Source organism: Lipophrys pholis (assembly GCF_963383615.2).
Source record: "Lipophrys pholis genome assembly, chromosome: 15".
NCBI lineage: Eukaryota > Metazoa > Chordata > Actinopteri > Blenniiformes > Blenniidae > Lipophrys > Lipophrys pholis.
This window is the reverse complement of record NC_137642.1, coordinates 16,992,268-17,019,899: the sequence shown is the minus strand read 5'-3', so window position 1 is coordinate 17,019,899 and position 27,632 is coordinate 16,992,268. Positions and strand designations below refer to the sequence as shown.

General features: G+C 41.9%; 1 protein-coding gene across 2 annotated transcripts; it reads left to right on the top strand.

The window, feature by feature from the left end:
* The first annotated feature begins 2,203 nt into the window (after positions 1–2,203).
* Positions 2,204–26,568, top strand: sptlc3 (serine palmitoyltransferase, long chain base subunit 3). Of its 2 annotated transcripts, XR_013936085.1 has the most exons (13): positions 2,319–2,503; positions 3,945–4,136; positions 5,842–5,996; positions 7,386–7,534; positions 11,096–11,220; positions 12,547–12,640; positions 14,978–15,083; positions 16,268–16,487; positions 19,764–19,890; positions 23,234–23,369; positions 25,512–25,641; positions 25,736–25,949; positions 26,550–26,568. XR_013936085.1 is itself a non-coding variant. In XM_080482248.1 (12 exons), the coding sequence occupies exons 1-12, from the start codon at positions 2,411–2,413 to the stop codon at positions 25,847–25,849; spliced, it is 1,641 nt and encodes a 546-aa protein (XP_080338374.1). In that variant the 5' UTR covers positions 2,204–2,410; the 3' UTR covers positions 25,850–26,273. The 2 variants fall into 2 exon arrangements, 1 of the variants encoding a protein (XP_080338374.1); XM_080482248.1 differs by lacking the exon at positions 26,550–26,568 and having other exon boundaries at positions 2,204–2,503; positions 25,736–26,273.
* The last annotated feature ends 1,064 nt before the right edge of the window (positions 26,569–27,632 follow it).

Sequence of the window (27,632 nt, the reverse complement as noted above, 5' to 3'; positions counted from 1 at the left end):
GATACGACATGGTGTAAAATGCTCAACGCACTTTGGGTTGCATGATAAAATCTGCCCCTTGTTTTAACACACAACAGCAACAAAAGCCCCGCCCTCCAAAAATACAGCACAGCAGATACTCTGATGCAAATGTTTTCACACAATAACGTCAGACATGCGCCTGCATTCCTAACCAGTGGTTTACCTTTGATACCACTTACACCGTATCCTTCTTGCATCCTGCTAAACAAAGCCAAAACAGGTCAATCTCAGAGTAAACCTGTCACACCACCTTGCACTGAATGCACAGTCACGGAAGTGCGTGTATTCAGATTCGCAGCTCACCCACAATCTCTCAGTACGCCACAAGACCGCGGAGTAGACGTTGACCTTTTACAGCCAGACTGTGTCTATGTGTTTGCCCAAAAGAGAACATCTCAAAAATGTAGGCGGACACCGGGCTGTAAGCAGCCTGCATGCAGATGTGAGTTTACAGTGTTATTTTGATTTTGACCTATGCCAATAAAAGTGCACGATTCATGACACATCAGTAAATCATCAACTCAAAAGAGTAACTGCAGCCACTGCATATGCTGGCACATTTCCTGTCTCAGAAGTGGAACAAAGCCAGAAGCAATTTATGGGGGGGGATACAAAGTGTATCATTAAGCTGAGCTTCAAGGTTACACATTACTACTCAAAAGCTGGAAGTTGCCATTTCCTTATTTCGTACTGCATATTTACTAAAATATAGTTCAAGAGTGGGATTAAGACTATCAGATCCTGGTGTTGAGGAACCTGCCAGTTGACATGCCAATAAATAAAGGTACATTAGTTTATTTATTACTGTTGCATTGCTAAACGAGTGCACACAGTTTCAGCCGCTCCCTCCAATGGTCACATGATCAGCTAGTAGGAAGTTGAGGGCCTTGTTCAGGAAACCACAAGTGTGACAAGAGGGATTCAAACCAGTGACCACGCCTGTGTCCTTAACTTGTAATCCACCACCGCCAGTTGTATATCAGTAAATGCTGGAACTACATTTTCTGTGATTTTATGATAAACTTAATACATTTTGATACAAACTACATGTCATTGTCAGTGAACATGCTTAACTAATTCCTGCAATATGAATCAAATTAATTCCTGGAATAATTTAGCTCAAATATCTCAGAAGGGTGCAACAATAACAAAAGCATTCCTTACCAAGGAAGAAATGAGGGGAATGTGCCTCCTCAGTTCATCTCAGCTGTTATCTCACTCTCTTTCACTAAAAAATACAAATGTCATAAATCCAGTTCTTTGGAAAACAGGTGTTACTCCACAGTCCCCTCGGGGAACATGGGCAATGACTATTATTGTCAGATTAAGTGAAACACACCGAAATAGCATGTGCACGCGCCATCGTCTCACTAGACCAGCTGAAGCTCATTAGTACAAACTGAGCTGACACGTGAAGCCTGCATGTCACTTTATGTGCACATTTCATGTAAAAGCAACACATATGTTACTTTCCCCATTAACTGATTCTTAATTTACAGCCACCAAAAGTATTAATAAGAGTTTAGTATTCTGGTTGGACCAGGATTCGAACCTGCATCCCTCCACTCATGTTTAGGACGTCTTAATATTTTCACAAAATTAAGTCATGTGCTATTCAGACATGAAAATGACCAGTCTACATTATACTATTTGTCATATTATAATAGAAGTTATTAATAAATTGGAAGTTAATTGTGTTGCTCTACTTTCAGGTTGGAGTGGCTTTTCAGCTTCACATCTCAAATATGTGTAAGAGCTGAGGTTTAAAAAAATTAATCAACCATTCAATAAAAACAACGATTATTAATTATATATTAATTAAAAACACATTCAAATGCATGATTTTTGTCTCTTTTTTAATCTTATAATATGGAACTGATGTAATTAAATTTTAATGTATTTTTTAATCTCTTATTCTTTTTAATTATGAAGCATTCTAATTCGGAAGATGCAATATAAATACTTTTCCCATTTTTTAACAAGCGACATTCTGTTCGGGACGTCACTTTATATCATTTCAAATAATGTGCGGATTTTTTCTAATAAAAGTTTCACTCCAAGAACTTTGAAAAACATTTTCAAAACAGGAACTTTTTATTTTGTTTTGTTTTTTTGCGTGAAACTGCAGAGTCAGGACAAAATGCATTGTTTCATATAAAGGAGAAGTTGCACATTGTCAGACATCCAAAGCGAGAACTACCAGAAGTGTTTGGGTTTTTTTTTTTTTCTTTCCTCAACGGTCGTAGTTTTGAACACGTGCTTGGGTTTCAACGTTGCAAAAGAGGCTGAACCGAAACAGAAGGAGGAAGTCAAGTCACCTTTGGAGGTAGAAACACACACCGGCTGTGCGTGACAGTCACACCGAGGAGAAGCGTCAAGCTGCAGGATTATGGAAACGCGTGACGTCCAGCCTGAGATCGGCCAGAGCGGACTGAAGCAGACTGCCGGGCACCGCAGGAATGGCCATCACAACAAGACAGAGGTGTGTGTGTGTGTGTGTGTTTGTGTGTGTGAGAGCTGCTCCACGTTGATTTTCAAAACGCAGTCATCTTGTGTTTCAGCTTGTTTCGAGCGCCTGTTGCTTTAAGGTGCGGCTATTTATCACCTTTTAAGTATGTGCAAATGCTGTCTCTGTCAAGATGAATTTGAATGTGTGGCGTGAACAAAAACTTTGAAACTTCCAGGGAAGGATCAGCTTCTTCTTCTTCTTGCAATCCCAACCAGATCTCACAGCCGCACAAGGCTTCCACGGAGAAATGCACTAGACACACGGGTCATCAGTCAACAGTTGAATGGACAAATGACACTTGGTTGATGGAGGTTTTAGTGCAAACTATGCGTAGAACGTCCAGTCCCTCATTGTACATTGAACATTGTAAACAGAAATCACCAATGGCCCCTCCCTGAATCTGTGTCCTTTCTGCCAGAGCAGAATTTTTCTGCCCTCGGGCTGTGCAGGTAAAGGCTGTGTTTACTTGATATTTTTTTTTTTTTTTTTTCTTTTGTACATTCCAGCACACACAATTGCAATGTGCTAATCGCTGATGAGGGGCCAGTAGATATGGGCAACTTGAGATAACGATCTGTTCTTTTAGAGCATCAAAGGTGTTGTAAACAAAATATTTTGCTGAGTTGCATCAACACATTCATGTATTGTGCAGCCACCAGCACCGGATTTTCAGGATTAATAGTTTAAACATTTAAATTCGATATCCAGCACTTTTGCCTGACGGTGATAATATTTCTGGTTCATGTCAGGGTTTTTAGGCCTTTTCTTTGTGGAGTTTGCACGTTCTTCCTGTTTGGGTATTCTAGTTTCCAACACAGAACTTGCATTTGAAGTGCTGGCTCTAAATATGAATGTGTGGTTCCTCTGTGACTTAGCTGGGATTGGCTGAAGTTGGTTAAATACAAGAGCTAAACCAAATGTGTGGGACAAAGCATTTTCACACCAAAACAAATGTAAGATTTTTGTAGGCCTGTTTTTGCTTCGTGTCTTGTCTCATTTGCCATTATCTCAATCACACACCTAGTGTAATCATTACGCCATTAAAAAAACAAAAAACAGGAAGAAAACCAAATGAGATGAATGAACTAGTTTTCTGTCTTATTTTCAGGCCTGGTTCCCAAAACCAGACAGGCTGTCTGAATATTTGACAGATTCTGTTTTTATACGAGACTGTAACTGAATTACCCCCGAGGAGTAGAACAATGCTGAATCTGAAACTGACAGCCCACCACCACCACCACCATGTGCATAGATCACTGCCTTTTCTTTTTTTCTTTTTTTTCCACAGCTAATTGAAGCAGTAAACACAACCCTTCATTTGAAATGGAGGCACTTTTATTCAGACAATATTGTGCTCTGTTGTCCCTCATGTCTGCAATGTAAGACAGCTTATGTGTGCCGTTTTGTTGTATAGATGAATGGCCTCGGGAATGGCGTCGCCTCCAGGCAGCACAGGCAGGAATCCTTTGACCAAGCTCCCATGTATGTGGCCGTCATGACATACCTGGGCTTCGGCATTGTCACCCTGTTTGGCTACTTCAGGGACTTCCTCCGAGCCGTGGGCCTAGAGAAGTGCCACCTGGCTCGGGAAAGACCGGAACAGAAGGTAGGTAAAACAGGAAATCAGCACAGACGTAGATCTATTGGAAGCTGATGAACACACACACGCGCACTGTTTATACGTGGTGTCCCTACACACTTTGTTTTCCTCAAATCATTTTAAAAAAAATCGTTCCTTAAGCTCCCTTTCTGTGCTTTCTCTCTGTGTGTTCTTCTGTTCTGTATTGTTGCCACGGGTGAGACAGGACACCACAGAGAGTATCTCCTGAAGATCTAATTAAATCTCAGAGGATTCGTGCTCTTTCGTTGTTACTGTGCTTCAGATTTCTGAGCACAGCCTTTTGGGATGTGAGAATAAAAAAACATCATGGAAACACAAAAGCTCATACGGTATATATATCGGTGCTATATATGGTATTTTCTTTATTAAATTTTTTGGGAGTCACTTTTGTCTCAGTCAAGCCTGTATCAAAAACACTGATTCCCAAACTGGGGTCTGGGACTCCCTTGGGGCGGCGCCAGCGATCACAAGAGGGGGCCCGAGGGTGTGCCTGCTCTGAGGTTGTCAAAATTAGATTTGCACAAGGGGAAAAAAAAAAAAACAAGACACTTTCTAAAATCAAGAGCAGGCTTGGGAAACTGCACATTGATTTATTTTGAACACTCCTTCTTTTGGATGTTGTTGAGAGTCGATGTGTCCAAATCAGAGGTCGGAGCGGGTCGACAGACGTTCTTAGAAGCAGTTCAGTGTGCTACAATGAAACCAGCTGGGGGAGGGAAACTCAAGTTCCTTTGCTATGTTTTATTGTTATTTTTCTGTCTTTATTCCTTTCAGTCAGTATGTCTGTGTGTCTTTTTAGAAAGAATACCATGCAGGTTTGCTTTCAGGTTTTAAGATCATGAATGGTTTAGAAACGTCTTTCTTCGAAGCCCCTTGAAATTGCCTATAAGGAGGGATGGAGACCCCCTTCTCACCAACACACAAAAATAGAGGCTTCCAAAAAAAAAAAATTAAGAATGCAAAGGGCAGTTTTTCCAAGTCTGCTCTAGAATCGGAAGAGCTTTGTATTTGTGTAGAGGTTAGCCTCTGGCCTCTTTGCAGGAAGGTCCCCAGTTTCTATTTAATTGGCTTTTCTGTCTCGAGTTTGCATTGTGTAATCTCCAGATAAACGACAACACAAACTTCTTTACACATTCCAAAATAAAGAATTTTTGAAGTTAATTGGTGACTTTGAAACGGCGTGTTTTTCCCTGTGACGGGACCGGCGACCTGTCTGGAATGTCTTCCTCCTTTCGCCCATACTCCTCTAGGAGTGGCTCCAGCACAAACACTCCTAAACTGCCCGGAGTGGTATTCAATGGGATGTGCATATCTAATTTCCACAACCTCAGAGCAGTCAAAGCTTTGGGCGTGCCTTGATCTCGGACCGGCCTCTAAAAGGGACTTTGGAAGGGAAAGAAGAATAGCTTTGAACATTTCAAGTGTAAAATTGTGGACCGTTATTTACAGAGCGGGCAAAACGGACAGAAATAATATCAAATGTATCCAGATTTACTCAGCTCACTTGTTTTCAAATTGAAAATCGTTGCCCGAATGTTTTTGATGGTCTAAAGATAATTAAAGACTACATCCATGTTTTTAAACCTTTTGTTGCTAATGCTGAGCTTGCTAAATATATAAGCCCTCTCACGGTCAGGAAAATACATCATATTTGCCCTTTATGTTGAAAAGTGTGTCTCCTTGTCCACAGGATTTTATACCTCTTTACCAAGACTTTGAGAATTTTTACACGAGAAACTTGTACATGAGGGTACGAGACAACTGGAACCGGCCCATATGCAGCCTGCCAGGACCCGTCTTCGACCTGATGGAAAGGGTGTCTGATGACTACAACTGGACATTCAGGTACTGTAAACTACTCGCATATAAAGTATATACATCTTGTGTTGTGTGTCTCTTCGGATCCATACCTAAGCTGGCTCTGTATAACCTGTGCTCTCCTTTCCGGCAGCTCCTTCACCTGTGATTTCATAAAAACAATTGGTATGCATATGAAAATAGACAAAGATCTGAGAGACTTTAGCTTGTGAGTTTCTATCTCCCAGCAGTGGCGAGTTCCTATTAAAGCACAATTGTCGTATGTTTAGCAACAAGTCTGACCTGTGGTCCTCCAACTGTCAACAGGACATACGAGAAGTGTTGCATCCTCTGAGCTGATGCCGCAGGGTACATACCAATGTCTTGATCATGTTTGTTGTGTCATGTTTTCATGCCGCACTTGACTTACTTGGAACTTGTCGTAGTAAACCACCAAGTTTCGCTGTGTACACATGCCGTTTCAGTCTAGAACAGCTTCCCTGTAAACTAGATGGGTGGTTAAGATAGAGCCATGAATATTTGTCATTGCCAAAGATATGTCATTTGCCGAGTTTTAAGACCACAGTTGATATTCCTCGGCGCTGCACAGCAGGGTCAGAGAATATATTATGAAAAAGGATGTGAACAGAGCCACGGGGAAGGGAAATGACATTATGAATTGGTAAAGAGGCGAGCGTGGATTACATGTTTAAAGAGATTTAACGTGACTGCAAAAAGTAGAAACGGGGCAGTCGGCTTGTCTGTTGTGGCGATGTGCGATGAATGGGTAAAGAGGTGCAGATGCCCTCGGTTTACAGGAGCTGCGAGAAGTGGGTCAGTTGAGGAAATGGAGAAGTTCTCCTGAAATACTTCAAAACTTTTGGTAATGTATGCTGAGGATGGGCACCCTTAACAGACTGTGGCCTATGTGGTCTTTTACCAGGGTTTGCTTTTACAGCGACACTCTTTTATCATTGCTTAAACATTACGGGGACTGCTGTCGCTAAAATACCGTTTGATATCATTTACATTTTACAACATAACTACACTGATTACCCAATCCATTGCACATTTGCCAATAGCCACTTTAATTGAATGTTTATCATTTTTCATACTCTGGTAACTTGCTTTTAAAATTTGCAATTGTACTGCAATGATTTTTTTTTTTTTTTTTAGTGCATTGTTATTATAGATACGCTTCAGCAGTAATTGTTTGCACCATCATGTGCAAGTCTGCATGTTGGGAATGTTTGCAAAGTGTTTGTCTCGTAGCAATTTTGCGTTTTTGTGCACCTTTTTAATGATTTGTCGATGAGTTACTTTTTTTGTAACGTAATGCAGTAGTTTGCCTTGGATGGTATGTAAATTCGTTTTTAAGCCTGTAAGGAATTAGACGGACCTAAATCGATTTCTAATTGATCCATCTTGTCTTCGCAGGTTTACTGGGAAGACGCTGCACAACGTCATCAACATGGGCTCCTACAATTACCTGGGCTTTGCTGAAAACAACGAGGATTTCCTCAAAACCGTGGCCGACAAAACGCTCCAGTACGGCGCTGGGGTTTGCAGCACACGGCAGGAAATAGGTGAGTCTGACGCTGCGGTGTTCAGTTTCGAGATGAATCAAGCTCGATGACACTTGTGGCTCAAAAATACCAAGAAATGGAAACTTGGGTAAAATGGGTATTTCTGCCACATCTCACGTCTTATAACTCATTAGATTTCTTGTAAATTATACTGAATGCATGTTTAATTGTATCGTAGTGGCGGCAACGTTGCATGAATTTTTTAGATTTTTTCTAAATTATGCACGGTTTGATCTTGGGTTCAGATCATTACATGCTGGTCCATTTCGATGAGTGAGGTGTGCAAGAATGCAAAAAGGAATATACATGAATTTATTGGAGGATGATTAGAGCATGGGATCTGTGGCTTTTTGTGAATTATGAATGATGGGTTTTATCTTTTTAACTTCATAGGGCACTCTTTGAAAAATGTGTTAATGGGAAATTCCCTGTTTTTGTAGTGAAGATATCTCGTGTTTTGTTTGTTGATTTTTATATTGTGAATGTCTATGTACCTCTTTGCAATAATCCAAGTGGGAAAGAATAAGTTATTGGTATTAAAGGTTATAATACTTTAATTTTAATGACATGGCTCTACTGAGGTCCCTCTGGGACACCACTGGTTCATGTCAACGGTTTAATAATTTACGTTGTGATTGTGAAATTTAGTATGAATAATTTGGGAGAAACATGATGAAATGATATTGATCCAACCTTTAATGTTGCAGGAGTTGTTATAAAATGTTTGGCCATCAGTTGTGGGTTTATTGCTTGAAACCTGCCGATGAGTAAGCATAATGCAGGGCTGCAGACGAGGCAGTGTTTGAAAAGTTTACTGGAGAAACTGGTTTTTCTTTTTTCTTACCGTCGACGATGTTTAGTTTATGACACTTCTGACGCCGGCACACTGTATATCTGCTGAGAGCAGGCTGGCAGACGGTGAGCTGACAAACAAGCTCAAAGCCAGTCGAGTTGCTCGATATCAGCAGTTCGACAAGAACAGAGGAAAGCAAAGGAATTAAAGGGCATGTGATTGTTAGTTACGTGTGTGTTTGTCAGACTCACGCCGCCCTACACTCCCACTCGTGCACACAGACCTCCGCATCCATTATTCATTTATGCGATTTATTTATATGTTTGTTTCTCTTTCAAAATGGGACTGTTGTGGCCGGGGTTTCGCTGGATCACCAAGAGGGTTAAGAAATAACAAGCACTTCTCCCACGAGACCCTGTTAATCATAGATTATTAAATAGTCCAGCTTTTTTGTAAAAAAGTGGTAACACCCTCATCATGTCATTTGTATTAGGGATACTCCAAATTAAAATATCCTGGCCATGTGTGTCCTTTTATACAATTCGTTTTGAATGTATTAAAAAGAATCACAACAGTAAGAGTAAACAATCCTTTATGGTTCCCATTTCACTCTGGTTTTTGGTCCTAACAGACTTTCAAGAATCACATTAAAACCTTCCAGATGCTTTCTAGTCCACTCATGCTGCTTCGATCATGTAACAGGAGTCTTTTATAATATCTCGCTGAAGTTTAAGCTTTTTTTTTTTTTTTTTTTGAAATGTTTGCAGATTATGATGTACACAATGTCGCCTCCAGTTTAATCGCGTTGAGAGAAAAAAGAAATGGAAGGTTTTAATCACGGTTTCACAGTTCATGTAGATTCTGGAACAGTGATATTTGTTCTTTTCTTATTACTGAATTTGCTTGTAAGAGTGAATGCAGAGAGAGCCCTGAAAGCACACCCTGTGAATAAATAAGCACGTCAACCATTCATGGATCATCCTTTAATGGTTTGCTCATTGTTCCCTTGGCTCCTGCGATCGTTAACGTACAGCAAATCCGATAATGATGTCAAACACTGGAATGAATGACAAAACACCAGGTGGAGCTACCAAGCACCGAGAAGGTTGGCTCAATGCAAACTAATATACTAAAGAGGAGTGTCCGTTTTGCATCTTTAGGCAAAATGCTGTGCTCGGCTATTGTGACTCCAGACAAGGTTAGGGAAATGAATGATTGACTCCTCCACACTGAGAGCCATCTTGTCTTGATTCAAAAATCTTAGAGAGTAGCCTCAGCCACATGTTTATAATAAAGGAGACCGCTTTAACTCCTGCAACAGTCACATACTCACTATCTTTATGGTCTGGCTGGAATAATGCCTTTAACCACCTGGCAATGATAATTTGGTTGTTTTAGTTGTCTCATGATGAGACTTTGATCTTTGCAGTGGCAGAAAAGCGATCTTGTTAACTACAGATGACAGGTGACCAGGCTGAATGAGGGAGACGTGTCATATTTTTATCGGCTAATTGAGGAAAGCATGCTGAGCCGGACGTACCATCCACTGGCTGTTACCTGAGCAGTGTCAAGACCAGAGGCAGTGTCCCATGATTCTGCAATGGCACAGCTTGTGTATAAAGACGCGACTGAGTGAAATATCCAATGAAGACAAGAAATGCCAATGCAGCCTAATTAAAAAAAAAAAAAAAAGGGGGGGGGGGTCTTCACATGCCAGCAGGGGCTGAGTGGTTGAGGAAATGTATGAATCGATTTGACTTGGCTCAAGGCCTGATGGAAAGCATTGAATGGGAATCATCATAGAGACAGAGTGGCTTCCCTGCATTATGGTTTTCTGCACATCACTCAATATCCATTTTCCGGCCTTTTAACTGAAACATCCACTCTGTTTGAACTTTCAATGTCTGCTTGCAGCGGCTTCTGATTGCCATTGATCATGATTGGAATTCCATGTATACGCAATTAATGCCCTATTTTTTATATTAAAACGTAAATGCACGTAAGGATTTATTGCGCAATTAAAAGACTCATTGACTGTCAGGCATCACTGAGTTAGAATTATTGATCAAATAACTTTACTTCAGCGGTATAGAGCAGCGTATCATTATAGTAAGTAATAACTGTGAATTCTACTTTTAAAATTCTCATGTTATGCTTTCTACTTTGAACGCTGCACATTTAATATAACACTGCCAAAAGCCAGCAGGAGTTACAGACTGTGTGTTAGCTTTTTACTGCCCACCTTTCTCCTTGTAGCTCACAATTATCACAGTCATTCTTTCATTTAGCAGGTGGCCACAAGGGCAGATACCTGAAAACTCCAACATTTATTGCACAGCTTAGAAAAAAAACACCATGTCAGGCCCCAGATTACAATCTGATCAATTTTCTAAATGAAATCTGGTCCTCACCTGTCACATCGGGTTATAACCAACTGCCTGAGCTCCCCGAATGTGCTGCAGAACCATTTTACACCTTGTAGAACCCTGTCTTCATATTACCTGGGATGAAAAAAAGGGTAGTTGGAGCTAAATTACAAATTTTGCCACATCTTGAGTCTTTCTAAGTCTCTTCAAATCCCCAGAGAGCGAGAGGCACCGGGGCTGATCCGGGCAATTGCCTTTGGGGTCTTTCACTTTTTATCAGGAGACATTCATCTCTGTCAGGTTTTGTGATTGGATCACAAAGACCAGCAAAACCTCGGGACTAAAGGACTACCCAATATAGCAGCAGGTGACTCATCCTTTTTTGTGATTTCCGTCTTGTAGGTAACCTGAGCATCCACGAAGAGCTTGAGGAACTTGTGGCCAACTTCTTGGGAGTGGAATCTTCTATGACGTTTGGGATGGGTTTCGCCACCAACTCGATGAACATTCCAGCTCTTGTTGGCAAGGTATGGGATTAAATTAAATGCTACACACTTCAAGCAGTAAATCCTGTTGTATATGGGGGTAATTTTCACACTGGATATTAATCTAATTAGCCGAGCTTTTGTTCCTTTCTTGAATGTGGCCTAAATTAATGAATAACAGTCAACTAAACTCCCGCTCCTCTCCTGTTAATTAAAATCATAATTAAGCGTTACAGTAGCCAGAAGGATGAGGCTCCCGACATACATGGCTGCTTTCCGACACTTAGACGAGGAAGGACGGGTTTTGTTGAGAGCACTACTCAAGGGTGTGATTACCCATACTTCGGCCTCTTGGCACGCCAGTCCGGCTCACGTAGAGGGCGGCGGGTTACCAGGGGCAACACACAGCATGAATATCTGTGATTGGACTGGACAGGGGGAAGAGGAGGTTCGCCTCTTAAGCAATGAAATGAGGGTCGTTTATGCAGCTCAAGAGGTGTAGTGGCCCCTTAGGCTGCAGCCCCCATAGTAACCCTGCAGAGGATGAGGAAGGGGGAAGGGGGTGGGGGTCAACCTCGCTGCCAACTCTGTCCTACAGGGACAAGCTGCGCCCAAAACGGGCCTCGCCGTGCAGGCAGAACGACATTAGAGTGACAGCTGCTGGTAGACCAGGGACCCAGCCAGCTGGACCTTAGGCCAAAGCAGACATATCTGTCACTGAGATGGTGTCAACATACTCTCTACAAGACTTCATTCAGACTAATGCAGTCAAATGCTTACAGCTCCAGTGTTATATATGCTAATGTCCTGCAGAGACTTTTGTGAAACAACCGAATACATTTGCATGCTGATTTTTATGGAGTAAGAAGTGCTTGTATTTCCCATTATGAAAATTGTAATGTGTCAAAACTGTATGAGACACGAAAAAAGTAAAGATTTGATAGAAGTACAAGTTATCGTCTATGGAGAATGTAGAGATGGTTAGGATGAAGGTATGACTGCAATTTTCCTTCTTCATCTGGGTCATTTCTTATTATACAGAATTATACACCTCACAAAACAAACGATAATCTTAAATGCATAGAAAACAAGCAGTCGTATGCAAATGTTTTGGATCAGGAGCACCCAATTGTACGATTTCATCCGTTTGGCGTTATAATAGGGTTAATCTATAGACAACTCGGGAGAAAATATCATCAAAGCATATCTATGGAAATTTTCAATTCAAATAAATGATTACTACATTGTGATATTGAACAGTTTGTAAGACCTTTAAAATGATACTGTGGCATGCTGCTTATTTACTGGCACCCAGAATCCTCCTGATTACAATCTAAATAACAGCCTGAACTCTCTGCTGATTTCCAGGGTTGTTTGATACTGAGCGATGAGCTGAATCACACATCTCTCGTTTTGGGGGCCAGACTGTCGGGAGCGACCATCCGGGTGTTCAAGCACAACAGTGAGTCCAGTGGCTTTTATCATTTCCTCATGTTTGCTTTTTGTCTCCGAATGGAAAAACACACTATTTTGTGTTGAAAGTGTAGAAATCGATGTTGTATTCATTTATCAACATCTTTATATCATTAACACTCACTCCCTGTGTGTTTCACCACCATATCCACCAGCACCGAACCTTCTCTGATTTGTGCGACCGACTGCTGATGAAGTGTCAGTTTCTTTTTACCTGCTGGAACGGCTTGCGCTATCGAGTTTTGCTTGTCTTCAAGCCAAAGTGTTGCTTCAGTGAGAAACACTTTATTTTTCGTTCAGTATAGAATTTGCCTTTGGCACGACCTCCTCAGGCCATGCATTGGTATAGTTGATAGCGCTCTCGTCTCACAGCAGGAACTCCTTGGTTTGATTTCTGGCTCAATGTTTTTCTGAGGGGAGGTTATATGTCTTCCTCTGTGCATGCATAGTTGTTGTTTTTTTTAACCCACGTCGTCTGGCTTTCTCCTACTATCCAAAAACAAGTATGTTTGGTTTAATGGTGACTCTGTGAGTGTGAATGTCTGGGATTGTCTGAGTTGTCACGGCGATCAGCTTTAGCCCCTCGTGGCCCTGGTTGTTAAAACGGAGTATGAAAGATGGAGGGATGTATGGTGAAATTCTCAATTTTCTTAGTTTCAGCAGCAAATCTAGCAGCTTTAAGGAAAAGAGTTAATTTTACAGTGACGAATGTGCTTTTTGCATCAGCAGCGGGAGAGCAAAAATATTTATTCATTTAAAAATGTCACCTTGGTCGAACATCATTCTCTATTATCTTGTCAACTCATTCAACGTAGAGAAATATGAACAGAACATATTTATTACGGATGGTTTGGCTTGCAGGAAAAAGGGTAACATCCCTTTTCCGTCAGTGCACTGGAGGAATGAGCCAGTCCTTCACCAGCAAATGTGTCCTGACAGGTACAAGCAGAGCCGGTTATGGGTCCTTCAAGGAGATCCCAGAGGCCTGTCTGAAGGCAAAGAGCCCTCAGGCACCTGAGCCGCTGACCCCTCAACACCCCTCCTCTAAACCTCCAGCACCAGACTCTCCAACCCCTTTATCACAGGCAGAATATTTACGAAAGAGGGTTAAACCAGGTCAAGTCAACTGCAAAAAGTGATACAATAATATTTCTGGGTCATGTGCTTTGTGAAAGTCTTTGGAATGACTCGTTTCGAGCACGAGCAATGTTATAGGAGTGACCGAGATGGAATTTCATACCTGTGAGTGGGTGGACCGGTTCCTGCAGTTAAACATTGTTGGAGTTCCTTGTCGGAACATCAAAGGGGTTGGAAAAGATACCTTTTCCTTTTACTCATTTGATTTATTGTACTGATTATTTGGCAAGTAGACTGTATGCCAGACAGGGTTCACAGCAGAAAGGATATTTTGATATTCATGGATATCAATAACAGCATTGATAATGATCCTTATGATACTTTCATAATATCTCGTATGAAGTTATGGATTACAAGATAACTGTGAACATTCACAATGGAATTCTCCTTTTCTGTCTGATACCTTCTGTCGAGATATTGCAAACATTAAGTGTGCTGTGTTTTCCTCAGCTTCGGGATGGCATTCTCTCACAGCGAAGCAGCTGCTGCCTCTAAAGCAAACCTGTTTCTGTGTTGAAGCAGCAATATCAATCATCTCTGACAGATTATTAGTTATGACAGGTTTCCCTGCTGCTCAGCAGGAAATGGTTGGATTGCTGTCACACATCCAATGACATTCTATCAACTACAGCTATTAAACACTGCCATCTGCTGGCCAGCAATGAAGGTTATAATAGTTTACCTTACTTTCTGAAAAGCTACAAATCGCTCTGGAAAGTTCTTTCGCTGTGGCCAAAACCCAGGTCATGATTTTAAGCAGTCATGCAGACTGGATTGCATGTGTTTGGCCATATTTGGTGCAATTAGTAACACTGTGTGATACAGACATTTCAAAAGTATTTCCTGTGTGTTGTTTGTGGAAGGCGTTTCTGGCACATAAAGCTGTGCTTTGTGTGTGTGCTATGTAAAATGCCTTGCCCTGTGGAAATTAGCGCTTTAAATACTGATGTTTTCTTTGAGATGCAGTTCCCTGAGAGCTCTGATTTGATTGTTGCCACACACATCTTTGTGCATGGAAAGAGTTTAGTTGTGCCTGATTTCACAGGACATGATTAAATCTCGGTCGCAGCTGCCATACCAATTTGATTTGAGATTATTTTTGTTTTGACTGCTTTCTTCACTCGCTTGTTTTTCCCTGCCTCACTGTTTTGTGTGCGTTTGTGTGCTCTGTGTCGCTTTGTGCATCCAGACATGCATAGTCTGGAGAAGATGCTAAAAGAGGCGGTTTGCTCCGGGCAGCCTCGGACCCACAGGCCCTGGAAGAAGATTCTCATCATGGTGGAAGGAATCTATAGGTCAGCTGATGTTACACACAACCCACACATTTGTGTAGTCGCTCTCACTGATGCACATCGCTGCTCCATCGAGATCTTGTATCAATCTCTGCACGTTCGGGCTTCCAGGTGGTTTTGTAGCTGAGGATTGCTTGACAAAACTCAGGTACAAATCTTTATTAGTTACCTGAGGTGAGCCCGTGCTTAGCCATCCCTGTAATGGACTCTTTTTCAATTGCTTCCCTTTCTACTCCTGAATAACGGTGTGTTTCTTTGTGTGTATGTGTGGTTGAATGCTGTTTGATTACTAAAGAAAGGAGAAAGGTATTGTGTGGCTCTGCCTGCGGTGAGCTATCCTGAGTCTTAGTGACCCTCTCCATCTGCTCATTAGCTCCAAATCAAGGCCAAATGGAACCACAGAGATTGACTTGGCTACACCCCCAGCTCCAACTGTTTATCACGGCCATTTTCCTTTCTTCTTTCATCCCTCTTTTCGCCCTGATTTGCACCAACATTTCAGTCTTTCTGACTGGAAATGGGACACTGCAGAGATAATTGTTTTACGATTTTATATATATATATATATATATATATTTTATTTTTTATTTTTTTCATATCAATAACAGAGAGAACTTCAAACATAGTCATCAGTTTTAGCATTACTATGGTGCTTAGATGCACAGCAACCTGGGTATTGTCGACCGCAAGACATGAGAGGGAGAGCAGAATGTCTCCTTTCAATACAGCTCTGAAAAAACTAATTCTCTATCTATCGCCTCCCGGTAACATCAAAAGGCTAGGATAAAGACTAAGCATACTTTAGCTATATCCCGGGCCTGCCTTTGATGTCCACCTCAGTCCTGGTGAAACCCCTGTCTTATGTCATGTTGGGCTGCGGACTGTCTCAACCATACCAGCTGTAGCAGCTCGGAGATTGCTCCATTTCCCAGCTATATAATCACTCATGCTGTCTATTTGTAGCCCTAAAAGGTTTGCATCAGAGGGGAGGAAGAGATGGGAGTAGTGAGGTGGGAGCGAAGTGAAAGATTCTTTGCAGGACTGTGGCATGTCAAATTATGTAACGTGCATGTACAGATGAAGAGATGACACGCAGCAGACGCAGTTGAAAATTGATGGAATGTGTGTGTCCATGTGGACGTTTTTTTTGTAACTGCGCTCCTTGTTTTGTGATTCTCTGTCATCAGTATGGAGGGCTCGGTGGTGAGGCTACCTGAAATCGTTGCTCTGAAGAAGAAGTACAAGGCTTATCTGTATTTGGACGAAGCCCACAGTATCGGAGCAGTGGGGCCATCTGGGAGGGGCGTGACGGAGCTGTTCAATGTGAACCCAGCTGATGTGGACGTGATGATGGGGACCTTCACAAAGTCTTTTGGGGCTTCTGGAGGCTATATCGCTGGGAAAAAGGTTCCTGTGCATCTTTGTTTAGCTCTCTTGTCTGACATTTAACCCTCTGAAACCAATGCGTTTATATTCCCATAACAAAATGTTAAAGTTATTGCACTAATTTGAAAGAGAAACTATAACAGTAACACTTCTTAACCGATTGTCCAGAGTTTTTTGTAATACAACTCACAGTGAAGCAGAGGGGCTAAAGGTGTTTTATATAGTTTATCTTCCAAAGATACAGGGGACACAGCTCTTTGGCTTTAGCATGATGTAAGCAGACACAAGAAACAACCAGGGCTCATGAAGTAGGTGATCCAAGTTACATCAAAATGCATGAATTATTGTTGAAGCTTAGAAAAACAAATCGCCATTTCAATTCAAAAATTTCTGATGAAAACAAATGAAAAGTAAAATTTTCTTTTTCACCGGCAAAGTAATGCAGGATGTTTTTACCTTGCTATTCTTAAAAACCATGGAAAGTTTAAGACGACAAAATGAACTTAATTCAGCCAAAACGAATGACTTGAAATTATTCATTATTTCATACAGAAATGTTAGGCTTTGGCCACGTCCTTTTTTTTTTTTTTTTTTTTCAGCTGATCCGCAAATAATCAGATTCATGACTTAAAACCCAAAAGTCTTGTGATCTTTTTTTCCCCTAATAACAAGAGAAGCAAATCAATATACTTGAAGGTTCTTGTCAACTAGAGGATTTGAAGAGTTTTACATAATAAAAGACATTTATAAAACACAACACAGTGTTATTCTAAAATGGTAAGGTTTTGGAAGCGAGCTTGTAACTAGAAGTTTGCTGGTTTCAATCCCCCTGACGAGCGGCCACCACTGAGCAAGCCCCTTAACTACCAACTGCTCAGGTTGCATCAGAAATGGCTGCCAAATAAAACTGCTGCCAAATAAGACATACGGCTCATACGATCTGCTGTGGCGCCCCTTCGAAGGACCAGCAGAAAAGCACCAAATGTTATTTTCCGTGGAGTTTGTTCCAAAGGGGGAGATGGCAACCAATAAAAGTCCCCATCACAGTTTCACAGCAAGCAGACCATCAGTTTGCCAAAACAGCCCAGATTCTCCACCTTTCTGACAGAACCGCCTAATTGTAACACAGCAGATACACAACATGGCCCCGTGCAGCACAACACAGAAGTGCAATTGTGCCAGAAGGGACAGTGCCATCTTTTTGTTCTCTCTAAGAATAGCAGCAGTGTGGTGTTACACTTATTAACAACCCTGCCCTCCCTAAAAGGGAATGCCATCCATCACTGCTGTTTTCATTCCCTCACATATCACCGGTTCATAGCACACCACCTATAAAAGAGTGAACTAGTAAACACTGCGGTAGATGTGTTGAGTTTTCCAGTTAGGCAGATACTCGCCTGGTTGCTATGCTAAAGTAATCCGTCTGCACCCAGAGAGGCTCAGGAGAAATGTCAGGGAATAAAAAGGTGGGATTAATCACAATGAAACAATTCCCAAAGCCTGTGGTGAGATGTTCTGGCGGATAGTCAAAACACTACACAAACTTCTTGATACCTTCTTGACAGGGTTTGTCTGAGTCGAACCTTCCTGCTTCCAGAGCGGGTTGAAACGCGTCCTGCAGAGGATTTTGTTTTAGCTATTGAAGACAATGTGTAAATATTTCTCTGTTTTAATCATTGATTAGAAAAGATTTTAAAAAAGAGACGGTCATGTTGGCTTTATTACATACCACAATGCTCCGAGTGCTCATGTGTCCAACAAATGTTTCCCAAGCTGTGAATCCGGGCCTTTGTAATTTCTTTTTTACTCCATTAAAAAAACTACACTTTAGTACATAACCACACCGGTTTTTGTAGCAGTTGATTAGAAAGCAACAGAGCAAACGGCCATGTTGTTTGAATTAGGTATTCAGAGAACGAACCTTCCTCCCTTTCGCCTGATGTTGGCTGGGCCCCGCTCTGCCATAATAAGAAGGTAAAGCTGGCGGAGATCCAGCCTCTTCTTGTGGCAGGCATCGGAACTGCGCTCCAGATTTAACAGGATGACTTTTAACAAGCATGATAATGTTTGAAGTATGAACACCCTGCCTGGTTTGACAGCTGGCTGTTGTAAACTCCTGAAAGAAAAAAGAGGGAACCTTCAGATTTGACGTATTTGTTGTTGTGGTAAAATCCACCAAGTCCTACATTAAGTGGATTCGGGTTGACCAACAAAAGACTCTGCAGATGTGCTCTGGAAAACAGTCATGTTATAGCTATTTTATGAGGGAACCAAAAATAAATGCCCCTATGAATACATTCTAACTTCCTTCTAATTCACTTTAACCTTGTATGTAAGAGGCGGCATTAACCCTTCGCTCCACGCCTGGGCCGCACTCAAAGTAGGTTATTAAATGCATCCGCTGAAGAACCAAGTATGCACAAGCGAGCGTGCGCTCCGTGGCTTTGTGGGCCGTGTATTGCCACATCAGTATTGCGGTCACCGTGCGGCTAAGGAAACACTCTGAGCTGTCACTCCCTGCCCCCGGCCTGGGATGGATTTCGGACATGTTCTCTTAACTGGTTTATCTTGGTCGCACCAAAATCCTGCGGGGCCACAAAGCTGTGAAAATCTCCTGCCATAAATGAAAACAGATGTCAGGTTGTTTCAGGGTTCTTATCCTACATTTGAGCATTTCCCACTAAAATCCCTCACCCGCATGTGTGTTTGTGTGTGTGTGTGTATGTGTGTTTGCGAGCCGCAGGGACAGATGGTGGTGGTGAGTGGAAATGCTGGCCAGACAGCATCTCCGGCTATGTGTCATCACCCTGCACCCGCTCTCCACTGGGTAGCCGCCGAGCAGCAGCCCGTCATAGCTCCAGGCCGGCTCCCAACCTCAGACCACTTACATACACTCACACACATGCTCCAGGGATCCATGACCAAAGCAAGTTTTTGGAAATCCTGCTCCTCTCTTCACAACCGCTCACAGAATCCATCTCCTTTTGACATTTCCAAATAATGAGGATGGCAGTCCCGATTCTGCTTCAATTGGTTGCTGGTTCTTTCTTCTCCAGAGTGGAGAGTAGGAATTCCTCCAGACCCATTTTGCAGTCGGTGCTAAAATACTCCTAGTGACGGAGGAGTCACTTGGAGTATTTTAATTGCATCTCAGGTGTTGATTAGACATGAGCTCTCTCTAGTGGCGCTAAGAGAAAACTGCAGTGCCACACGTTTGTCCAACAGATGATCTGAAGCAATCAGTCCTAAGGTTTACAGTGTGGTTTCTGTATTGATTGTCTGTTTTCCATATTGCAGGAGCTGGTGGATTATCTGCGCAGTCATTCTCACAGTGCAGTGTACGCCTCAGCCATGTCCCCTCCTGTCACTGAGCAGATCATACGCGCCATGAAATGCATTATGGGAAAAGACGGGAGCACAGTGGGTAAGGATCTGAGCTCAGGATGACTCCTTCCAGTAAATGCCACACTTTTTTTTTTTCTTTCTTTTTTTTTTTTAATCATTATACTTCGGAAATCCTCTTAACTCAGACAGATATTTTGTCTGGCTTGTAAAAAAGTTTTACACATTTCTATGATTTTTTTTTATGGAAACAACAGCAAACTAAATCCAGAGGACACTACCGATGTTAACATCAGCAGCGAGACCTGCAGGGAAATACAAACAGCTGCTTAGTCAGGAAATGTGGAAGCAATTACAGGGGTCTGCAGTGGTAAGGAGAAGGGCGACATGCAGTCCCCGAGCACACGTGACCCTAACGTGAAGGAAATCATTCTCATGTGGTGTGCTGCGTGGAACGCTGGTCCTCTAAAAAGTGACTGCTGTAATAGCATCGGGCATCAGGAAAAGGGGAGCGGTCGTTATCGGACCAGTCGCAATACCACCCGAGTGACTCCTCAGTTGATGTCGTTCTTGTAATGGAAGCAGTACTTGTGGGAATATTAGTACATCTAGTGGTGAGCAATTACAGATCTTGCAGAGTTTTATACACCCATGTTTACGGTCTTTAAGCATGCGCCGTAAGGCAAAATTAGTCCGCCACGTGAACCATGCAGCGTACAAAACTATCCATATTTGCGTTGCTGCAGAGCACCGCTACACAGAGGGTTAATCCCTGCAGGGGCGAGAGCCTGGCGCTTTACCCGGTGAGGTGCATTGTACTTCCTTGCAGAGATGAGTAACTTCTTCATCTGGCTCTGGACCAGACATGCTTTTCATCTGACGTAGCCCAGTGATATAGCTGTTGTGAAAACATCAGTCTTGACGTGTCTTATGGAGGAGAGGGAACACGGCAAACAGTGTAGTCTTTCAAGAATCCAGCATCTGTGTCCATCATAACCAAAAAATAATCACAATGACAGGAAACAGCAGCGAGCAAAGCGTATTACTTGTTTGGTGCAGTTTTACGGAACTTAATATCAATCCATCTTCCCACCTACGACAATCAGCCATAACATTATGGCCGGGGAGTGAATAAATGTGGGTTCCTATTTATCATGCCACTCGATAGTGAGTGGAATATAAGAGGCAGTGAGTAAACATTTTCTCCTTCAAGTTGATGTATTAGAAACAGAAAACTGGGCAAGCATGATGATTTAGTGAGAAATAAGCAAATGTGGTGCCCAGAAAACTGCATCAGAGCGTTTCCAAAGCTGCAGCTCTGTTTCTGGTCTGCAGTGGTCAGTAGCTATCAGAAGTGGTACATTAACAGGTTCAGTTTGTTACAACTCACAAGCTCCTGGAGGCCTGATAGAAATGTGCCAGAATTCATCATGCATCATTGTTGTTTCTCCAGCTGCAAAAGGAGAAGGCAGGTTGTGGTATGAGAGATTGGTGTACAGTATACCCACTGTATTGAAATTCGGGCCATTATGGCCGCAGAGGATGAAATGCAGAGAATGATCGCAAAAACGCACATAAATACAGCCAATTGCCTCAGCTAGTTTTTCAAGAGCAGTGAAAAAACTCAGGGCTCAGGGAGCACATGCAAATCCTACTTTGAAAAACCCTTTCAGCCGTAAAATCAGCGTCCTGGAGGAAACTACTACTACACCATGCAAATTACAGTAAAACGAGCAAGTAGCAGGCCTGGCTCGAGTGCTGCACTGACATTTGGCTGAGATAGATCATTATGGCTGGAGCTGTGACAGGACACTTCTTGAGTTTGTGCAAAGTAGGAAAACAGAAAAATAACAAAGCTTCTGAGTGAAGATCTCAGCCTACTGTAATATAAGATGAGAGCTTTGAAGAAGGCCCAGTCACAAAGAGCTGATTCAACCTGTCTCTTGTTTAAAGTTGTTTCCATCTGTCTGCAGAAGCAAGATGCCAAAATGTGAACAAGGGCGGCTTAAAGCTCCGCCTATTCCAGTTACTACTTGCCTTTTAACTTTTAACTCTACCTGACTCTGTCTTTTCAAGGTATATCTTAAGTTTATATATTTTATCATATGTTATTCTTACCTGATGGTATTATGATCTGCTGTTGAGTATGCACCAGATATGAAATATCTCCTTGTTCTATTATCGTTGTTATATATGCAAGACAAATTTATCTGGTGCAGATACTTGTCAACTGACAGAGCAGACTTGAAACACTCATGTGAAAATAAACATACGTTTGCCGCAGCAGCTTCAAAATGAAAGCCTCTCACCCTATCCACTGACGGGAAACTACTATTGCAAAAACTTTTTTTTTTTATCGTTTTTAGGAAAAGGAGGTTTTAGAGTTTCAACTAAATAAGCCATAATTTCTCTTTTCTCTCACCTTTTTCTTAGTTATCTTTCTCTTTGATGTCGAATTTCACACTCCTCTGTCAGACAGCAACATCCACACACTCTCGCCCACTCATATGATTTGGGCGTCTGGCAGCAGGTTTTCGACCTCCGTGCCCTCTACCTCAGCAGAGAGAAACAATTTACAAAATGGGGCCCATGTTTTTTGGCATATGTCCGAATGTTATGTTTTTTTTTCCCCCGCTTTCTCTCTCTCTCTCTCTCTCTCTCTCTCTCTCTCTCTCTCTCTCTCTCTCTCTCTCTCTCTCTCTCTCTCTCTCTCTCTCTCTCTCTCTCTCTCTCTCGCGCTCCCTCTCTCTCTCGCTCCCTCTCTGCTGAGATAAGGGGATTTAAAGTGCTCTCTTACGTCCCTTTGAAGGAACTGCCAATCTGTTCCCAGGTAATCACAGGGAAACAGAGCTGTGCTCCAAGGCTGGCCAATGCCAAACTGCACTGCTGCCACAGAGAAACAGACTCCCCAGTGATTGTGATTGTCCGGGAACACGGGGGGTCGGCAGAGCACCGCCTGCCTCTGCTGTTACCGATTTCTTTCCTAATACATTTGTCTGAGAGACATCTGATATTTAAGCGTTATTTGTATTCAGTTTCAGTAATGGCCGCATTCCAGTAACGGTCCGCAGTCACTAATTCTGTGCGAAATCCATCACATGTAATTTGCAAGCCCCCCTATTCTGGCATCGTAGCGAGTGTGTATACCATGCCGTCAGGCGAACAAAACTGAACCATCTGCTGCTGCAGCTGAGTTGTAATCATGAGCAACTTCATAGTGGAGGCTGGAACGGCCCAGATGGAGGCGCGGGACTGGGAATGAAACGGCTCTGTGAGGAACTCACACTACATTAGCTACTACTGACAGGTGATGTCCCACCCTGCGGTGGGCAGCGGAGACGTGGGACAAGGGGGGGGGTGGGGGGAATTCAGTGAGTAGGTGATTTACTCATGTACATCTGCTGGTGTTCTTGTTTTAATTGGAGGCATTAGACGCATCCGCCAACTGGCAAAGAACACCAGGTACTTCAGGGCTCGGCTGAAGGAGATGGGCTTCATCATCTACGGCAATGATGACTCACCTGTGGTTCCCGTCCTGCTCTACATGCCGGGCAAAGTGGTGTAAGTATACTTGAATTCTCGCCACACCTGCCTCTTTTAGAGTCTTTTTGCCTCTTTCGACTAACAGAAAGTTGTGTGTGTGTGCGCTTCAGCTTTTTCCCAAACAAGTGAATAATAACATCCGTTGTTTCGAAATTTCCCACCGGCTCGCCGCGCACCATCTCTGAGTGACTTGAATAGCAGCCATAGTACTTTCTCCAGATTTTCCATGAATCAGTAGGTCAGACTGTCGCTGTCTGTAACCACTTGAGAGACAACATCAGGTATTGATTAGTCATAACCTCAGACTGTTTCCATCTCCTAGGTATATAATCAATTGAGTATAAAGTGTCTTTCATTACCAGTCATCATTAATATCCATAAAAAGACAGATCCTGTCTTGTAATTGCTATAATCAGAAGGGACTCTCATGTAGCCTGTGATTTTACATGGCTCTGTTAAAGTCGGTGCTGATGGTGGTTGTACAAAGCTTAAGTTTCATTACTGCCATTTATTATTCCGGGAAACAGGCATGTACTAGATGATTATGGTGCTGCTTGATTTTAATATTTTCAAGATCTATAGTATTTGACACTTGTTTTACAATAGTATTCATAGCATATTGTGTCTGCAAGTCCTCAAGTTAACTGAAACATTCTAAATCGTTCACAGCTTCATTCATTAAACCACTTTTTTATTATCTGACCACATTTTTAAGTGTGACTTCTCCAAATCGCCTCCTTTGGCTTGAAATGACCCATTTCCCCGTTCTGGACTCATCAACGATGCAGTGTGGTGCTTCTAGGCCGTCACAACTCCCAGCTATAAGCTCTTTTTAATTCACAGTGCTTTACAGAAATCATCACGAGTCATTCAAACCATACATCCCGGCTGCATGCTGAACGGCTGGAAGGAGCCTCGTTCCTCTGGAGTTTTAATGTGATGAGGCGAAGCAGCAAATGCTTCCTCGTACTAATGTGGATCTCTGCGCTCACTTTGGAGACTTCAGACCTCATAAATGTGAAATGGGCAGTTAGTTAGTTTTGTATTCTCGAGGCAACTTCTGATTACCCTTTGTAGAGGTGCGGGGAAAGAGCTTATTGCACAGTGCAGTCCATTCACTCTTTATACAGACATGCAAACATATTTGCTCAACATTGTTCACGCCGACCACAAATGAAGGCATATTAAGAAGGCATGATCAGCTTTGATATTGGTAAATTAGATTTTCTTGACATTTTTATTGAGATATGTAAAAGCATAGATTGTAATGACATCACAATCTAAAAAGACACCAAAAGAGGAAGTTAGTATTGATGTATTTACCAAACCAAAGTTGTGTTAGCTGGTTGGGAAGAATTATACTTGCGATATCAACAATGTCTTTTGAGGAAGTATGACTGAAATGATTTATTTAAGTCTACATCCTAGAGTTATGTTGAACTAACTTAACGTAATTTGCTTGTGTTCAATAACGGATGGTTGTTTTAACTTGACATTTCACTTGTCCAATTAGGCTAAAATAACTTAAGATTATTAACACTCTATATTTCTGTTAGTTGTACATTAAACGTGCTCCGTCGAGATGTCAGTTAAATATCGTATAAGTATCTCAAACTGTATTTTCAAACTCATGTTTCCCAAGACTTTCACACGAATTTCACTTGAATTTAAAAAAAATAAAACTACCAAACTGGACTTCACAGGTCAATTGACCACACAAGTCGTAGTAGAGAGTGAAACACATTTAGGTTTTGTCTCTTAACCCTGTTAAAAAAAAAAAAAAAGGCACATTGAGTGAGTTCTTTTGGCAATTTTCAACAATTACTGGCAGTTATTCAATATTACTGTGTGTTTTTCACTATACTGACAAGCTCGTGTGGGAAATGAGGGACATGTTCGTGAACCTTGTCTGTGATTGGACAGTCAAACTGCCGAGGTCCTGGAGACCATTGTGATGACTACAATTTGGATGCAAAGCTCTTATTTCTCTGTTTTCTGCAAGGTTTTGACTCTTTTATTGTAAATCATAAAGACTGTGGGAGTTATGAGTTGTGCACATGCCAAGTCCTGTCAGCAGGATACCAGTAGAAAGACTTCAGTGTGGTTGCGTGCTAAAACGGGTATTTGTTCCCTTTTTTTTTTTTTTCTGTTGCTCATCAGGGCTTTTGCACGAGAAATGCTGCAGAGAAAAATTGGGGTGGTCGTCGTCGGATTTCCAGCCACTCCGATAACGGAGGCGCGAGCCCGCTTCTGTTTGTCTGCGGCGCACACCAGAGACATGCTGAACCAGGTACGGAGGTTTCCCAACAAAACACTTGTCAGGCTTTTCTTGTTTGTTTGTTTGTCTGAACAAAACGGTCACGCGGCGTTTTCCTGATCCTCAGGTGCTGCACCATATGAACGAGGTGGGAGACAATCTCTGCCTGAAATTCTCACGACGAAAATACGCCTCTCGACCCGACCTCTGTGAATACACAGACTTTGAGCTGGACAGCTGATGTGACCTTTGACACCTTCACTTCCCGGTGTCAAAACAAGGCGTCCATGCCACAAGACGCAGGGCGACACCCATATCTCACAGCAGACGAGGGGACAAATGTGTGGCAGCTGGTATTTATTCTTCTGTGACACATTATGATTCAACATCCTTTTTGTTTTGGGTTTTATTTAAGAAAACCTGGGATTCTGTCAAATAGCAATACCTAATATGTTTGTAAAACATTATTGCACAAGCACCGATGGACTGGACTACAACCCACTGCAGAGTGTAAAATAATATGTTCTGTATAATGAGATGAGTTACATCTTATTAGTTCTGTCATGAAGATGATTTCGATATCTAGTTCAAAGGTTTAGTTCAGTGTTTTAAACTATTGTTTATGTCTGTATTTGGACATTAAATATGGTCAACTTATAAATGTATATTAGTCAACAGTCGTGCTTTATTTGTGTTGCTAATAATATGCACCCGTTGACGAACGGCTAAAAGGAGTTTTGTGTTCTATATTAAAATAAATAGAAACTGTACTTTTAAATCAGCCCAACAAGTTTACTTTTGTTTACGTTGCTACCTTCCTGCACTTGATTATGATTTTTTTTTTTTTTATAAGAAAGCACAAATTTAACATGACGAGTAACTCTCTAAACTATCATTTAAATTTCCCAAAGATTCACTTTGCGTTAATTTCCCAAATGCAGGGTAATTTCCAGAACCCGCGGTCAAACAGATCGAGCAAAGAAAGACAAAGGTTTGGCGTTTTTGTACAAATCTGTTTCTCTTATTAAAGACCCCCCCCCCCCCCCCCCCCCCCCCCCCCCCCCCCCCCCGCTCAGTAAATTATAGGCTTCCTGTAAATAATAGATCATCCTGCAATTACTTCTTTGACATGCAGTTAAATCTCGACAACGGGCACGCTGAATAAAAAAGGTGTCATGGCTTGTTTTGTGGCGAGACTGCTCATATTTGCCCCGTCTTAACAGCTTAATTGTTGATGTTTTAAAGACCTGCTGTTCTCTTCCACACACAAAGTGCCTTACAGTTGGGCAGGTAAGCATGCCGAGTATGCAGCACCTGAGCCAACAGAAACCTTACCTAGCAATTAGCACTGAACTCTAAATTCTGGCGGTATGGGGTAATCATTTGATTAACACAGGAAGGATTATAGATGGATGATAAATGTGCCTTCGCAGAGTGGATCTTGTCCACACTCGTTTTTTTGCACCAGCACGTTGCCATGTCTGTGTTTTCCTCCCCATAAACATCTTAGTGATAATATTTTACAATGTGGAGATAAGGGGAAAAAAAAAAAAAAAAAAGCTGTATATGATTCCTGGTAAAGTAGAAAAACTCCTTTGCTCCCTAAAGGACAAACCCCCTTGAAATGTGTTCTTTGTATTTGGTCGCTTTATTCTGTAAGTGAATATTGCACATCTGGCTCTTGTAGATGGAAACAATAGAAAACTGTGTCTTTAATCCTCAAATCTGTGACTTCAGAGCAATATATTCCGGTATGAAGATATGGAGGAGAGTTTGCCTCAAATGTTGCATCAGGGCGCACTAACATACGGCTGTCTGTTATTAGTCTTTGTTTATGGCCACCTTTAGTCTAAATGTGAACATTGTTAAACGCAGCGTGGGTTTAAAGCAGAAGACAGATGTGCGTAGCCTCAATTGATTCTCATGGATTGTCAGAGACACTAATCTGCACTGAGATTATTCAGAAAGCCAAATTCTTACTGGCTGAAATTTACCAGAAACTTGCTTTTGACATAGAATTTTGA

What these genes read in the sequence shown, in the direction of transcription:
- sptlc3 (XM_080482248.1), top strand. Translation starts at nt 2,411, where the DNA reads ATGGAAACGCGTGACGTCCAGCCTGAGATCGGCCAGAGCGGACTGAAG. An exon ending in GGGAAAGACCGGAACAGAAG is followed by an intron (nt 4,137 to 5,841) that starts GTAGGTAAAACA and finishes CCTTGTCCACAG; the next exon opens with GATTTTATACCTCTTTACCA. An exon ending in CCGGGTGTTCAAGCACAACA is followed by an intron (nt 12,641 to 14,977) that starts GTGAGTCCAGTG and finishes TTGTGCATCCAG; the next exon opens with ACATGCATAGTCTGGAGAAG.